The 17490-nt window shown below is 55.6% G+C and overlaps 1 protein-coding gene across 1 annotated transcript; it reads right to left on the reverse strand.

Moving 5' to 3' along the window:
• Window positions 1–213: 213 nt before the first annotated feature.
• On the reverse strand, window positions 214–16963 carry LOC140475062 (V-type proton ATPase catalytic subunit A-like; the record flags this gene model as incomplete). Its single annotated transcript, XM_072567751.1, has 4 exons — window positions 16203–16963; window positions 3715–3894; window positions 579–707; window positions 214–428 (listed from the first exon to the last, which is right to left on the reverse strand). Coding segments are annotated over exons 2-4 (426 nt in total), but the record flags the coding sequence as incomplete, so codon positions are not given.
• Between the last annotated feature and the right edge of the window lie 527 nt (window positions 16964–17490).

Here is a 17490-nt window from a genome sequence, read left to right on the forward strand (position 1 = left end):
CACACACACTCGTGTACACCCACACACACTCGTGTACACCCACACACACACTTGTGTACACACACACACACTCGTGTACACACACACACACTCGTGTACACACACACACACTCGTGTACACACACACCCACCCCCTCTTTGTCCCCCTGTCCCCCACACTCTCTCTCTCTCTCCGTCCCTGGTTACTCCCTCACCATGCCCCCGGTCCCTTACCCTGATGTGAGGCTCTGGGGTGAAGTCCCACTTGACGTGTTTAGGCAGTGGGGAGACGTTGACCCCTCTCGGGATGTAGATACTCTCGGTCAGCTGTCGGATGTCAAACAGAGGCCTCTGGATCCCGTCAAAGATGGAGCCCATGATTCCTGGCCCCAGTTCCACCGACAGGGGCTTCTCGGTCCGCAGAACCGGATCCCCGACGGACACGCCAGCTGCAGTGAGGGCCCAGCTCAGGAAAGGGCCAGGCTTCGATCACGGCCTACCTCCAAATGGCACAATCCCTGGGGACTCCCACTCCCCTCGTCCCAGCCGACACAGTGACCCACCCGACGCCATTTCCAGGGAACGGTGCCAAAGGATACAGGTTTCCTCATAGACTTGCACTGTCGCCATGTCTCCCTCGAGTCGGATAATCTCACCAACCAGCTCGCTGTGTCCAACCCTCACCAGCTCATACATCGCTGCACCGGCCATATTGGACGCTAAGACAACTGCAGGGACACAGAGCAACTAAGTCATCACTCCAATATCTCATCCCCCATCCCTGTCTGGGAGATATCTGTACACTGACTGGTGTCTCTCAGTCCCCTCTCTCTCTCAGGGAGATATCTGTACACTGACTGGTGTCACTCAGTCCCCTCTCACTCAGGGAGATATCTGTAACCTGACTGGTGTCACTCAGTCCCCTCTCTCTCAGGGAGATATCTGTACACTGACTGGTGTCTCTCAGTCCCCCCTCTCTCTCAGGGAGATATCTGTACACTGACTGGTGTCTCTCAGTCCCCTCTCTCTCTCAGGGAGATATCTGTACACTGACTGGTGTCACTCAGTCCCCTCTCACTCAGGGAGATATCTGTAACCTGACTGGTGTCACTCAGTCCCCTCTCTCTCAGGGAGATATCTGTACACTGACTGGTGTTTCTCAGTCCCCTCTCTCTCTCAGGGAGATATCTGTACACTGACTGGTGTCTCTCAGTCCCCTCTCTCTCAGGGAGATATCTGTACACTGACTGGTGTCTCTCCGTCCCCTCTCTCTCTCAGTGAGATATCTGTACACTGACTGGTGTCTCTCAGTCCCCTCTCTCTCAGGGAGATATCTGTACACTGACTGGTGTCTCTTAGTCCCCTCTCCCTCTCAGGGAGATATCTGTGCACTGACTGGTGTCTCTCAGTCCCCTCTCTCTCAGGGAGATAACTGTTCACTGACTGGTGTCTCTCAGTCCCCTCTCTCTCAGGGAGATATCTGTACACTGACTGGTGTCTCTCAGTCCCCTCTGGCTCTCAGGGAGATATCTGTACACTGACTGGTGTCTCTCAGTCCCCTCTCTCTCTCAGGGAGATATCTGTACACTGACTGGTGTCACTCAGTCCCCTCTCACTCATGGAGATATCTGTACACTGACTGGTGTCTCTCAGTACCCTCTCTCTCTCTTTCACGGAGATATCTGTACACTGACTGGTGTCTCTCAGTCCCCTCTCTCTCAGGGAGATATCTGTACACTGACTGGTGTCTCTCAGTCCCCTCTCTCTCAGGGAGATATCTGTACACTGACTGGTGTCTCTCAGTCCCCTCTGGCTCTCAGGAAGATATCTGTACACTGACTGGTGTCTCTCAGTCCCCTCTCTCTCTCAGGGAGATATCTGTACACTGACTGGTGACTCTCAGTCCCCTCTCTCTCTCAGGGAGATATCTGTACACTGACTGGTGTCTCTCAGTCCCCTCTCTCTCTCAGGGAGATATCTGTACACTGACTGGTGTCTCTCAGTCCCCTCTCTCTCTCTCTGTCAGGGAGATATCTGTACACTGACTGGGGTCTCTCAGTCCCCTCTCTCTCTCAGTAAGATATCTGTACACTGACTGGGGTCTCTCAGTCCCCTCTCTCTCTCAGGGAGATATCTGTACACTGACTGGTGTCTCTCAGTCCCCTCTCTCTCTCAGGGAGATATCTGTACACTGACTGGTGTCTCTCAGTCCCCTCTCTCTCTCAGGGAGATATCTGTACACTGACTGGTGTCTCTCAGTCCCCTCTCTCTCTCAGGGAGATATCTGTACAACAGACTGGTGTCTCTCAGTCCCCTCTCTCTCTCAGGGAGATATCTGTACAACAGACTGGTGTCTCTCAGTCCCCTCGCTCTCTCAGGGATATATCTGTACACTGACTGGTGTCTCTCAGTCCCCTCTCTCTCTCAGGGAGATATCTGTACACTGACTGGTGTCTCTCAGTCCCCTCTCTCTCTCAGGGAGATATCTGTACACTGACTGGTGTCTCTCAGTCCCCTCTCTCTCTCAGGGAGATATCTGTACACTGACTGGTGTCTCTCAGCCCCCTCTCTCAGGGAGATAACTGTACACTGGTGTCTCTCAGCCCCCTCTCTCTCTCAGGGAGATATCTGTACACTGACTGGTGTCTCTCAGTCCCCTCTCTCTCTCAGGGAGATATCTGTACACTGACTGGTGTCTCTCAGTCCCTCTCTATCTCAGGGAGATATCTGTACACTGACTGGTGTCTCTCAGTCCCTCTCTATCTCAGGGAGATATCTGTACACTGACTGGTGTCTCTCAGTCCCTCTCTCTCTCAGGGAGATATCTGTACACTGACTGGTGTCTCTCAGTCCCCTCTCTCTCAGGGAGATATCTGTACACTGACTGGTGTCTCTCAGTCCCCTCTCTTTCAGGGAGATATCTGTACACTGACTGGTGTCTCTCAGTCCCCTCTCTCTCTCTCAGGGAGATATCTGTACACTGACTGGTGTCTCTCAGTCCCTCTCTATCTCAGGGAGATATCTGTACACTGACTGGTGTCTCTCAGTCCCTCTCTATCTCAGGGAGATATCTGTACACTGACTGGTGTCTCTCAGTCCCTCTCTCTCTCAGGGAGATATCTGTACACTGACTGGTGTCTCTCAGTCCCCTCTCTCTCAGGGAGATATCTGTACACTGACTGGTGTCTCTCAGTCCCCTCTCTTTCAGGGAGATATCTGTACACTGACTGGTGTCTCTCAGTCCCCTCTCTCTCTCTCAGGGAGATATCTGTACACTGACTGGTGTCTCTCAGTCCCTCTCTATCTCAGGGAGATATCTGTACACTGACTGGTGTCTCTCAGTCCCTCTCTATCTCAGGGAGATATCTGTACACTGACTGGTGTCTCTCAGTCCCCTCTCTCTCTCAGGGAGATATCTGTACACTGACTGGTGTCTCTCAGTCCCCTCTCTCTCAGGGAGATATCTGTACACTGACTGGTGTCTCTCAGTCCCCTCTCTTTCAGGGAGATATCTGTACACTGACTGGTGTCTCTCAGTCCCCTCTCTCTCTCTCAGGGAGATATCTGTACACTGACTGGTGTCTCTCAGCCCCCTCTCTCTCTCAGGGAGATATCTGTACACTGACTGGTGTCTCTCAGCCCCCTCTCTCTCTGGGAGATATCTGTACACTGACTGGTGTCTCTCAGCCCCCTCTCTCTCTGGGAGATATCTGTACACTGACTGGTGTCTATCACCTGGTCCCGAGACACCATGAACATATCCAAACATGCTCTCTCGTTCCTCATTGCAAATCTTCGGCAGTTTCTCGAAATCCATGCCGGCTCTGAGTGGATGTGATGTGTGCGAGAAATGAAGAAGGTGTGACAGACTCCTCTATGGTAAGATCTTCCTGCCTCTCGCACTGCCAGCAGCTCCTAGACAGGGAGAAGGAGCACTAAATACGATGTGACCACACAAGGCTGGCACTAGGATATCCCATAAAGCTCCTCCAGTAAACACTGCTACCCAACGCACCATGGCTGTTCATAAACTACACCCCCTCCAGCCCCTACACCCCCTCCCTATCTCTATAACCCCCTCCAGCCCCTACACCCCCTCCCTCTCTCTGTAAGCCCCTCCACCCCCTCCCTATCTCTGTAACCCCCTCCAGCCCCTACATCCCCTCCCTATCTCTGTAACCCCCTTCATGCCCTCCCTCTCTCTGTAACCCCCTCCAGCCCCTCCCTATCCCTGTAACCCCCTCTAGCCCCTTAACCCCTCCCTATCTCTGTAACCCCCTCCAGCCCCTCCCTCTCTCTGTAACCCCCTCCAGCCCCTACACCCCCTCCCTATCTCTGTAACCCCCTCCAGCCCCTACACCCCCTCCCTATCTCTGTAACCCCCTCCAGCCCCTACACCCCCTCCCTATCTCTGTAACCCCCTCCAGCCCCTACACCCCCTCCCTATCTCTGTAACCCCCTCCAGCCCCTACACCCCCTCCCTATCTCTGTAACCCCCTCCAGCCCCTCCCTATCCCTGTAACACCCTCTAGCCCCTTAACCCCTCCCTATCTCTGTAACCCCCTAAACCCCCTCCCTATCTCTGTAACCCCCTCCAGCCCCTACACCCCCTCCCTATCTCTGTAACCCCCTCCAGCCCCTACACCCCCTCCCTATCTCTGTAACCCCCTCCAGCCCCTACACCCCCTCCCTATCTCTGTAACCCCCTCCAGCCCCCACACCCCCTCCCTATCTCTGTAACCCCCTCCAGCCCCTACACCCCCTCCCTATCTCTGTAACCCCCTCCAGCCCCTACACCCCCTCCCTATCTCTGTAACCCCCTCCAGCCCCTACACCCCCTCCCTATCACTGTAACCCCCTCCGGCCCCTACACCCCCTCCCTATCTCTGTAACCCCCTCCCTATCTCTGTAACCCCCTCCAGCCCCTACACCCCCTCCCTATCTCTGTAACCCCCTCCAGCCCCTACACCCCCTCCCTATCTCAGTAACCCCCTCCGGCCCCTACACCCCCTCCCTATCTCAGTAACCCCCTCCTGCCCCTACACCCCCTCCCTATCTCAGTAACCCCCTCCAGCCCCTACACCCCCTCCCTATCTCAGTAACCCCCTCCTGCCCCTCTACACCCTCCCTCTCTCTGTAACCCCCTCCACCCCCTCCCTATCTCTGTAACCACCAGACGGCCCCACCTTTGTCTCTCTCTCTCTCTGGGTCCTGAACTCCGAGATTCTCTCCCCCTCTGAGTCAGAGTCTTGTTCCGTGTATCAAACTGTCCCTTGTCAATTGACGTTCAGACCCGTGTGGCTGACATATCCTGAGAGGACCCAAGGTCAAAATCTCAATGACAATAAAACCCCTTGAGGCAACTTAAGATGTGTCACTGCTTCCAGGCGGCGAAATCAAGGAAGTCTGCTCTAGCTGAAACTACACAGACCAGGTTCAAGGGGAGTTGAGATCACAGATATATCTGAGGTTTACAAAATATTTGGAATTATCTCCCATCACAATACCAGCAACAACAAGGACATCGTTCGTTTGAAAGGACATTTCATTTTCAATTTGAAGTCAATTGAATCCCCCGCCCATCGACACTGACCCCATCACAGTCTGTACACCCCCATTCAATCTCCCCTCCCACTGCCCCATCTACACTCTCCCCATCACAGTCTGTACACCCCCATTCAATCCCCCTCCCACTGCCCCATCCACACTCTCCCCCATCACAGTCTGTACACCCCCATTCAATCCCCCTCCCACTGTCCCATCTACACTCTCCCCCATCACAGTCTGTACACCCCCATTCAATCCCCCCTCCCACTGTCCCATCTACACTCTCCCCCATCACAGTCTGTACACCCCCATTCAATCCCCCCTCCCACTGTCCCATCTACACTCTCCCCCATCACAGTCTGTACACCCCCATTCAATCCCCCCTCCCACTGTCCCATCCACACTCTCCCCCATCACAGTCTGTACACCCCCATTCAATCCCCCCTCCCACTGTCCCATCTACACTCTCCCCATCACAGTCTGTACACCCCCATTCAATCCCCCTCCCACTGCCCCATCTACACTCTCCCCCATCACAGTCTGTACACCCCCATTCAATCCCCCTCCCACTGCCCCATCTACACTCTCCCCCATCACAGTCTGTACACCCCCATTCAATCCCCCTCCCACTGTCCCATCCACACTCTCCCCCATCACAGTCTGTACACCCCCATTCAATCCCCCCTCCCACTGTCCCATCTACACTCTCCCCTATCACAGTCTGTACACCCCCATTCAATCCCCCTCCCACTGTCCCATCTACACTCTCCCCCATCACAGTCTGTACACCCCCATTCAATCCCCCTCCCACTGCCCCATCTACACTCTCCCCCATCACAGTCTGTACACCCCCATTCAATCACACTGCCCCATCTACACTCTCCCCCATCACAGTCTGTACACCCCCATTCAATCCCCCTCCCACTGCCCCATCTACACTCTCCCCTATCACAGTCTGTACACCCCCATTCAATCCCCCTCCCACTGTCCCATCTACACTCTCCCCTATCACAGTCTGTACACCCCCATTCAATCCCCCTCCCACTGTCCCATCTACACTCTCCCCCATCACAGTCTGTACACCCCCATTCAATCCCCCCTCCCACTGTCCCATCTACACTCTCCCCTATCACAGTCTGTACACCTCCATTCAATCCCCCTCCCACTGTCCCATCTACACTCTCCCCCATCACAGTCTGTACACCCCCATTCAATCCCCCCTCCCACTGTCCCATCTACACTCTCCCCCATCACAGTCTGTACACCCCCATTCAATCCCCCTCCCACTGCCCCATCTACACTCTCCCCTATCACAGTCTGTACACCCCCATTCAATCCCCCTCCCACTGTCCCATCTACACTCTCCCCCATCACAGTCTGTACACCCCCATTCAATCCCCCCTCCCACTGTCCCATCTACACTCTCCCCATCACAGTCTGTACACCCCCATTCAATCCCCCTCCCACTGTCCCATCTACACTCTCCCCCATCACAGTCTGTACACCCCCATTCAATCCCCCACACTGCCCCATCTACACTCTCCCCCATCACAGTCTGTACACCCCCATTCAATCCCCCTCCCACTGTCCCATCTACACTCTCCCCCATCACAGTCTGTACACCCCCATTCAATCCCCCCTCCCACTGTCCCATCTACACTCTCCCCCATCACAGTCTGTACACCCCCATTCAATCCCCCTCCCACTGCCCCATCTACACTCTCCCCTATCACAGTCTGTACACCCCCATTCAATCCCCCCTCCCACTGTCCCATCTACACTCTCCCCCATCACAGTCTGTACACCCCCATTCAATCCCCCCTCCCACTGTCCCATCTACACTCTCCCCCATCACAGTCTGTACACCCCCATTCAATCCCCCTCCCACTGTCCCATCTACACTCTCCCCCATCACAGTCTGTACACCCCCATTCAATCCCCCTCCCACTGTCCCATCCACACTCTCCCCCATCACAGTCTGTACACCCCCATTCAATCCCCCTCCCACTGTCCCATCCACACTCTCCCCCATCACAGTCTGTACACCCCCATTCAATCCCCCCTCCCACTGCCCCATCTACACTCTCCCCATCACAGTCTGTACACCCCCATTCAATCCCCCCTCCCACTGCCCCATCTACACTCTCCCCCATCACAGTCTGTACACCCCCATTCAATCCCCCTCCCACTGTCCCATCCACACTCTCCCCCATCACAGTCTGTACACCCCCATTCAATCCCCCCTCCCACTGTCCCATCCACACTCTCCCCCATCACAGTCTGTACACCCCCATTCAATCCCCCTCCCACTGTCCCATCTACACTCTCCCCATCACAGTCTGTACACCCCCATTCAATCCCCCTCCCACTGTCCCATCTACACTCTCCCCATCACAGTCTGTACACCCCCATTCAATCCCCCTCCCACTGTCCCATCTACACTCTCCCCATCACAGTCTGTACACCCCCATTCAATCCCCCTCCCACTGTCCCATCTACACTCTCCCCATCACAGTCTGTACACCCCCATTCAATCCCCCTCCCACTGTCCCATCTACACTCTCCCCCATCACAGTCTGTACACCCCCATTCAATCCCCCTCCCACTGCCCCGTCTACACTCTCCCCCATCACAGTCTGTACACCCCCATTCAATCCCCCTCCCACTGTCCCATCTACACTCTCCCCCATCACAGTCTGTACACCCCCATTCAATCCCCCTCCCACTGTCCCATCTACACTCTCCCCCATCACAGTCTGTACACCCCCATTCAATCCCCCTCCCACTGTCCCATCTACACTCTCCCCCATCACAGTCTGTACACCCCCATTCAATCCCCCTCCCACTGTCCCATCTACACTCTCCCCTATCACAGTCTGTACACCCCCATTCAATCCCCCTCCCACTGTCCCATCTACACTCCCCCATCACAGTCTGTACACCCCCATTCAATCCCCCACACTGCCCCATCTACACTCTCCCCCATCACAGTCTGTACACCCCCATTCAATCCCCCACACTGCCCCATCTACACTCTCCCCCATCACAGTCTGTACACCCCCATTCAATCCCCCTCCCACTGTCCCATCTACACTCTCCCCCATCACAGTCTGTACACCCCCATTCAATCCCCCTCCCACTGTCCCATCTACACTCCCCCATCACAGTCTGTACACCCCCATTCAATCCCCCACACTGCCCCATCTACACTCCCCCATCACAGTCTGTACACCCCCATTCAATCCCCCACACTGCCCCATCTACACTCTCCCCCATCACAGTCTGTACACCCCCATTCAATCCCCCTCCCACTGTCCCATCTACACTCTCCCCCATCACAGTCTGTACACCCCCATTCAATCCCCCTCCCACTGTCCCATCTACACTCTCCCCATCACAGTCTGTACACCCCCATTCAATCCCCCTCCCACTGCCCCATCCACACTCTCCCCCATCACAGTCTGTACACCCCCATTCAATCCCCCTCCCACTGTCCCATCTACACTCTCCCCATCACAGTCTGTACACCCCCATTCAATCCCCCACACTGCCCCATCCACACTCTCCCCTATCACAGTCTGTACACCCCCATTCAATCCCCCTCCCACTGTCCCATCTACACTCTCCCCATCACAGTCTGTACACCCCCATTCAATCCCCCTCCCACTGTCCCATCTACACTCTCCCCATCACAGTCTGTACACCCCCATTCAATCCCCCTCCCACTGTCCCATCTACACTCTCCCCATCACAGTCTGTACACCCCCATTCAATCCCCCTCCCACTGTCCCATCTACACTCTCCCCCATCACAGTCTGTACACCCCCATTCAATCCCCCTCCCACTGTCCCATCTACACTCTCCCCTATCACAGTCTGTACACCCCCATTCAATCCCCCTCCCACTGCCCCATCTACACTCTCCCCCATCACAGTCTGTACACCCCCATTCAATCCCCCTCCCTCTGTCCCATCTACACTCTCCCCCATCACAGTCTGTACACCCCCATTCAATCCCCCTCCCACTGTCCCATCTACACTCTCCCCATCACAGTCTGTACACCCCCATTCAATCCCCCTCCCACTGTCCCATCGACACTCTCCCCATCACAGTCTGTACACCCCCATTCAATCCCCCTCCCACTGTCCCATCTACACTCTCCCCCATCACAGTCTGTACACCCCCATTCAATCCCCCCTCCCACTGTCCCATCTACACTCTCCCCCATCACAGTCTGTACACCCCCATTCAATCCCACTGTCCCATCTACACTCTCCCCCATCACAGTCTGTACACCCCCATTCAATCCCCCCTCCCACTGCCCCATCTACACTCTCCCCCATCACAGTCTGTACACCCCCATTCAATCCCCCTCCCACTGTCCCATCTACACTCTCCCCCATCACAGTCTGTACACCCCCATTCAATCCCCCCTCCCACTGTCCCATCTACACTCTCCCCTATCACAGTCTGTACACCCCCATTCAATCCCCCTCCCACTGTCCCATCTACACTCTCCCCATCACAGTCTGTACACCCCCATTCAATCCCCCTCCCACTGTCCCATCGACACTCTCCCCATCACAGTCTGTACACCCCCATTCAATCCCCCTCCCACTGTCCCATCTACACTCTCCCCCATCACAGTCTGTACACCCCCATTCAATCCCCCCTCCCACTGTCCCATCTACACTCTCCCCCATCACAGTCTGTACACCCCCATTCAATCCCACTGTCCCATCTACACTCTCCCCCATCACAGTCTGTACACCCCCATTCAATCCCCCCTCCCACTGTCCCATCTACACTCTCCCCCATCACAGTCTGTACACCCCCATTCAATCCCCCCTCCCACTGTCCCATCTACACTCTCCCCCATCACAGTCTGTACACCCCCATTCAATCCCCCCTCCCACTGTCCCATCTACACTCTCCCCCATCACAGTCTGTACACCCCCATTCAATCCCCCTCCCACTGTCCCATCTACACTCTCCCCCATCACAGTCTGTACACCCCCATTCAATCCCCCCTCCCACTGCCCCATCTACACTCTCCCCCATCACAGTCTGTACACCCCCATTCAATCCCCCCTCCCACTGCCCCATCTACACTCTCCCCCATCACAGTCTGTACACCCCCATTCAATCCCCCTCACACTGTCCCATCGACACTCTCCCCTATCACAGTCTGTACACCCCCATTCAATCCCCCTCCCCCTGCCCCATCTACACTCTCCCCCATCACAGTCTGTACACCCCCATTCAATCCCCCTCCCACTGCCCCATCTACACTCTCCCCCATCACAGTCTGTACACCCCCATTCAATCCCCCTCCCACTGCCCCATCTACACTCTCCCCCATCACAGTCTGTACACCCCCATTCAATCCCCCTCCCACTGTCCCATCTACACTCTCCCCTATCACAGTCTGTACACCCCCATTCAATCCCCTCCCACTGCCCCATCTACACTCCCCCATCACAGTCTGTACACCCCCATTCAATCCCCCTCCCACTGTCCCATCTACACTCTCCCCCATCACAGTCTGTACACCCCCATTCAATCCCCCTCCCACTGCCCCATCTACACTCTCCCCTATCACAGTCTGTACACCCCCATTCAATCCCCCTCCCACTGTCCCATCTACACTCTCCCCCATCACAGTCTGTACACCCCCATTCAATCCCCCTCCCACTGCCCCATCTACACTCTCCCCCATCACAGTCTGTACACCCCCATTCAATCCCCCTCCCACTGCCCCATCTACACTCTCCCCCATCACAGTCTGTACACCCCCATTCAATCCCCCTCCCACTGTCCCATCTACACTCTCCCTATCACAGTCTGTACACCCCCATTCAATCCCCCTCCCACTGTCCCATCTACACTCTCCCCCATCACAGTCTGTACACCCCCATTCAATCCCCCTCCCACTGTCCCATCTACACTCTCCCCCATCACAGTCTGTACACCCCCATTCAATCCCCCTCCCACTGTCCCATCTACACTCTCCCCCATCACAGTCTGTACACCCCCATTCAATCCCCCTCCCACTGTCCCATCTACACTCTCCCCATCACAGTCTGTACACCCCCATTCAATCCCCCCTCCCACTGCCCCATCTACACTCTCCCCTATCACAGTCTGTACACCCCCATTCAATCCCCCTCCCACTGTCCCATCTACACTCTCCCCCATCACAGTCTGTACACCCCCATTCAATCCCCCTCCCACTGTCCCATCTACACTCTCCCCATCACAGTCTGTACACCCCCATTCAATCCCCCTCCCACTGTCCCATCTACACTCTCCCCCATCACAGTCTGTACACCCCCATTCAATCCCCCTCCCACTGTCCCATCTACACTCTCCCCCATCACAGTCTGTACACCCCCATTCAATCCCCCTCCCACTGTCCCATCTACACTCTCCCCCATCACAGTCTGTACACCCCCATTCAATCCCCCACACTGCCCCATCTACACTCTCCCCCATCACAGTCTGTACACCCCCATTCAATCCCCCTCCCACTGTCCCATCTACACTCTCCCCCATCACAGTCTGTACACCCCCATTCAATCCCCCTCCCACTGTCCCATCTACACTCTCCCCCATCACAGTCTGTACACCCCCATTCAATCCCCCTCCCACTGTCCCATCTACACTCTCCCCATCACAGTCTGTACACCCCCATTCAATCCCCCTCCCACTGTCCCATCTACACTCTCCCCTATCACAGTCTGTACACCCCCATTCAATCCCCCCTCCCACTGTCCCATCTACACTCTCCCCCATCACAGTCTGTACACCCCCATTCAATCCCCCTCCCACTGTCCCATCTACACTCTCCCCCATCACAGTCTGTACACCCCCATTCAATCCCCCTCCCACTGTCCCATCTACACTCTCCCCTATCACAGTCTGTACACCCCCATTCAATCCCCCCTCCCACTGTCCCATCTACACTCTCCCCCATCACAGTCTGTACACCCCCATTCAATCCCCCTCCCACTGTCCCATCTACACTCTCCCCTATCACAGTCTGTACACCCCCATTCAATCCCCCTCCCACTGCCCCATCTACACTCTCCCCCATCACAGTCTGTACACCCCCATTCAATCCCCCACACTGCCCCATCTACACTCTCCCCCATCACAGTCTGTACACCCCCATTCAATCCCCCCTCCCACTGTCCCATCTACACTCTCCCCCATCACAGTCTGTACACCCCCATTCAATCCCCCCTCCCACTGCCCCATCCACACTCTCCCCCATCACAGTCTGTACACCCCCATTCAATCCCCCTCCCACTGTCCCATCTACACTCTCCCCATCACAGTCTGTACACCCCCATTCAATCCCCCCTCCCACTGCCCCATCTACACTCTCCCCCATCACAGTCTGTACACCCCCATTCAATCCCCCTCCCACTGTCCCATCTACACTCTCCCCCATCACAGTCTGTACACCCCCATTCAATCCCCCCTCCCACTGTCCCATCTACACTCTCCCCCATCACAGTCTGTACACCCCCATTCAATCCCCCTCCCACTGTCCCATCCACACTCTCCCCCATCACAGTCTGTACACCCCCATTCAATCCCCCTCCCACTGTCCCATCTACACTCTCCCCCATCACAGTCTGTACACCCCCATTCAATCCCCCTCCCACTGTCCCATCTACACTCTCCCCCATCACAGTCTGTACACCCCCATTCAATCCCCCTCCCACTGTCCCATCTACACTCTCCCCCATCACAGTCTGTACACCCCCATTCAATCCCCCCTCCCACTGCCCCATCTACACTCTCCCCCATCACAGTCTGTACACCCCCATTCAATCCCCCCTCCCACTGCCCCATCTACACTCTCCCCTATCACAGTCTGTACACCCCCATTCAATCCCCCTCCCACTGTCCCATCTACACTCTCCCCCATCACAGTCTGTACACCCCCATTCAATCCCCCTCCCACTGTCCCATCTACACTCTCCCCCATCACAGTCTGTACACCCCCATTCAATCCCCCTCCCACTGTCCCATCTACACTCTCCCCCATCACAGTCTGTACACCCCCATTCAATCCCCCTCACACTGTCCCATCTACACTCTCCCCCATCACAGTCTGTACACCCCCATTCAATCCCCCTCCCACTGCCCCATCTACACTCTCCCCCATCACAGTCTGTACACCCCCATTCAATCCCCCTCCCACTGTCCCATCTACACTCTCCCCCATCACAGTCTGTACACCCCCATTCAATCCCCCTCCCACTGTCCCATCTACACTCTCCCCATCACAGTCTGTACACCCCCATTCAATCCCCCTCCCACTGCCCCATCCACACTCTCCCCCATCACAGTCTGTACACCCCCATTCAATCCCCCTCCCACTGTCCCATCTACACTCTCCCCATCACAGTCTGTACACCCCCATTCAATCCCCCTCCCACTGTCCCATCTACACTCACCCCCATCACAGTCTGTACACCCCCATTCAATCCCCCTCCCACTGTCCCATCTACACTCTCCCCTATCACAGTCTGTACACCCCCATTCAATCCCCCTCCCACTGTCCCATCTACACTCTCCCCCATCACAGTCTGTACACCCCCATTCAATCCCCCTCCCACTGTCCCATCTACACTCTCCCCCATCACAGTCTGTACACCCCCATTCAATCCCCCTCCCACTGTCCCATCTACACTCTCCCCCATCACAGTCTGTACACCCCCATTCAATCCCCCTCCCACTGCCCCATCTACACTCTCCCCCATCACAGTCTGTACACCCCCATTCAATCCCCCTCCCACTGTCCCATCTACACTCTCCCCATCACAGTCTGTACACCCCCATTCAATCCCCCTCCCACTGTCCCATCTACACTCTCCCCCATCACAGTCTGTACACCCCCATTCAATCCCCCTCCCACTGTCCCATCTACACTCTCCCCATCACAGTCTGTACACCCCCATTCAATCCCCCTCCCACTGCCCCATCCACACTCTCCCCCATCACAGTCTGTACACCCCCATTCAATCCCCCTCCCACTGTCCCATCTACACTCTCCCCATCACAGTCTGTACACCCCCATTCAATCCCCCCTCCCACTGTCCCATCTACACTCTCCCCTATCACAGTCTGTACACCCCCATTCAATCCCCCTCCCACTGCCCCATCTACACTCTCCCCCATCACAGTCTGTACACCCCCATTCAATCCCCCTCCCACTGCCCCATCTACACTCTCCCCCATCACAGTCTGTACACCCCCATTCAATCCCCCACACTGTCCCATCTACACTCTCCCCTATCACAGTCTGTACACCCCCATTCAATCCCCCTCCCACTGTCCCATCTACACTCTCCCCCATCACAGTCTGTACACCCCCATTCAATCCCCCTCCCACTGCCCCATCTACACTCTCCCCCATCACAGTCTGTACACCCCCATTCAATCCCCCTCCCACTGCCCCATCTACACTCTCCCCCATCACAGTCTGTACACCCCCATTCAATCCCCCTCCCACTGTCCCATCTACACTCTCCCCCATCACAGTCTGTACACCCCCATTCAATCCCCCTCCCACTGTCCCATCTACACTCTCCCCTAACACAGTCTGTACACCCCCATTCAATCCCCCTCCCACTGTCCCATCTACACTCTCCCCCATCACAGTCTGTACACCCCCATTCAATCCCCCTCACACTGTCCCATCTACACTCTCCCCCATCACAGTCTGTACACCCCCATTCAATCCCCCACACTGTCCCATCTACACTCTCCCCTATCACAGTCTGTACACCCCCATTCAATCCCCCTCCCACTGTCCCATCTACACTCTCCCCCATCACAGTCTGTACACCCCCATTCAATCCCCCTCCCACTGCCCCATCTACACTCTCCCCCATCACAGTCTGTACACCCCCATTCAATCCCCCTCCCACTGCCCCATCTACACTCTCCCCCATCACAGTCTGTACACCCCCATTCAATCCCCCTCCCACTGTCCCATCTACACTCTCCCCTATCACAGTCTGTACACCCCCATTCAATCCCCTTCCCACTGCCCCATCCACACTCTCCCCCATCACAGTCTGTACACCCCCATTTAATCCCCCTGCCACTGCCCCATCTACACTCTCCCCCATCACAGTCTGTACACCCCCATTCAATCCCCCTCCCACTGTCCCATCTACACTCTCCCCCATCACAGTCTGTACACCCCCATTCAATCCCCCTCCCACTGTCCCATCTACACTCTCCCCCATCACAGTCTGTACACCCCCATTCAATCCCCCTCCCACTGTCCCATCTACACTCTCCCCCATCACAGTCTGTACACCCCCATTCAATCCCCCTCCCACTGCCCCATCTACACTCTCCCCCATCACAGTCTGTACACCCCCATTCAATCCCCCTCCCACTGCCCCATCTACACTCTCCCCATCACAGTCTGTACACCCCCATTCAATCCCCCTCCCTCTGTCCCATCTACACTCTCCCCTGTCATGGTGACTGACATGACTTTGGAATTGTGAGTGAGGAGGTCGGAATGTAACGTGGCCTTTGTTGGATTGGGTCAGACTCTGAGATAGCAGCAATATGAATACACGCACAGAGAATGGCAGCGATGGGACCCTCTGACAATGCACTGGGTCCAAGCCAATACTTACCAAGGTGTCTTGCAACTCACCGACCCTGTCACCTCCCTCACACCGTCCCTGTGTGTCTGCCTGCCCCTTTCTCTCTTGTTCTCCCTCTCTCCTCTTCTCTCTATATCTCTCAGTCTGTCTCACTCGATCGGACTTCTCACAGTTTGTCTTATTGTGTCACGCCCCCCCCTCTCTTTTTAACACCCTGACTATCTCTATTTTCTTTGTCTCTATACCTCTCTCTCTCTCTTTCTGTCTCACTCCCTTTGTCCTGTCCCCCTGTCTGTCACTTTCTGTTGCTATTTCTCTCCCTGTGTGTCTCTTTCTCCCTCAGTTCACGTCTCTATTTCACTCCCTCTCCCAGGTTTCGCCTGTTCCCCTCTCTATTCTCTTTCTTTCTCTCTCTCTCTCTCTCTCTCGGTCTCTCGTTTACTCACTTTCCCTCTTTTTGTGTGCGTCTCTCTCGCGCTCTCTCTCTCTCTATTTCTCTGTCTCTCTCTCTCCCTGTCTCAGTATCTCTTTCTCTCTCTCTGTCTATCTCTCGCTCTCTGTCTATGTCCCTCTCTCTGCCTCTCTTTCTCTATCTCTGTCTGTCTGTCTCTCTCTCTCTGTCTCAGTATCTATCTCTCTCTGTCTCAGTATCTCTTTCTCTCTCTCTGTCTATCTCTCTCTCTCTGCCTCTCTTTCTCTATCTCTGTCTGTCTCTCTCTCTCTGCCGAACTGTCTCACTCTCTCTCTCTCACCCTCTCTCTCTCTGCACTGCTCCGTCTCACAATATTGCTATCTCTACAATGCTGATCGTGCAATGTGAACTGGGCGCTTATATGCACCGTACCCTGTTCAAACTGGGAATAGGTCGCAATTACAGACTCCGACGAGTTAAAACCTTACAGTCCCAATTCAACTGGACTGTTTAATCTGAACCAACCTCACCCTGTTTCTCCCCATTTAGACACACCGGGCAGTCTGAGCCCCCTCTCGGAGGGGGATTAAACCCCTCACCCACCCTCTCCCCATTTACACACACCGGGCAGTCTGTGCGCCCTATCGGAGGGGGGGGGGATTAACCCCCTCACCCACCCTCTCCCCATTTACACACACCGGGCAGTCTGTTCCCCCTATCGGAGGGGGATTAACCCCCTCACCCACCCTCTCCCCATTTACACACACCGGGCAGTCTGTTCCCCCTATCGGAGGGGGATTAACCCCCTCACCCACCCTCTCCCCATTTACACACACCGGGCAGTCTGTTCCCCCTATCGGAGGGGGATTAACCCCCTCACCCACCCTCTCCCCATTTACACACACC

Source organism: Chiloscyllium punctatum, unplaced genomic scaffold (genome assembly GCF_047496795.1).
Source record: "Chiloscyllium punctatum isolate Juve2018m unplaced genomic scaffold, sChiPun1.3 scaffold_1369, whole genome shotgun sequence".
Lineage (NCBI taxonomy): Eukaryota > Metazoa > Chordata > Chondrichthyes > Orectolobiformes > Hemiscylliidae > Chiloscyllium > Chiloscyllium punctatum.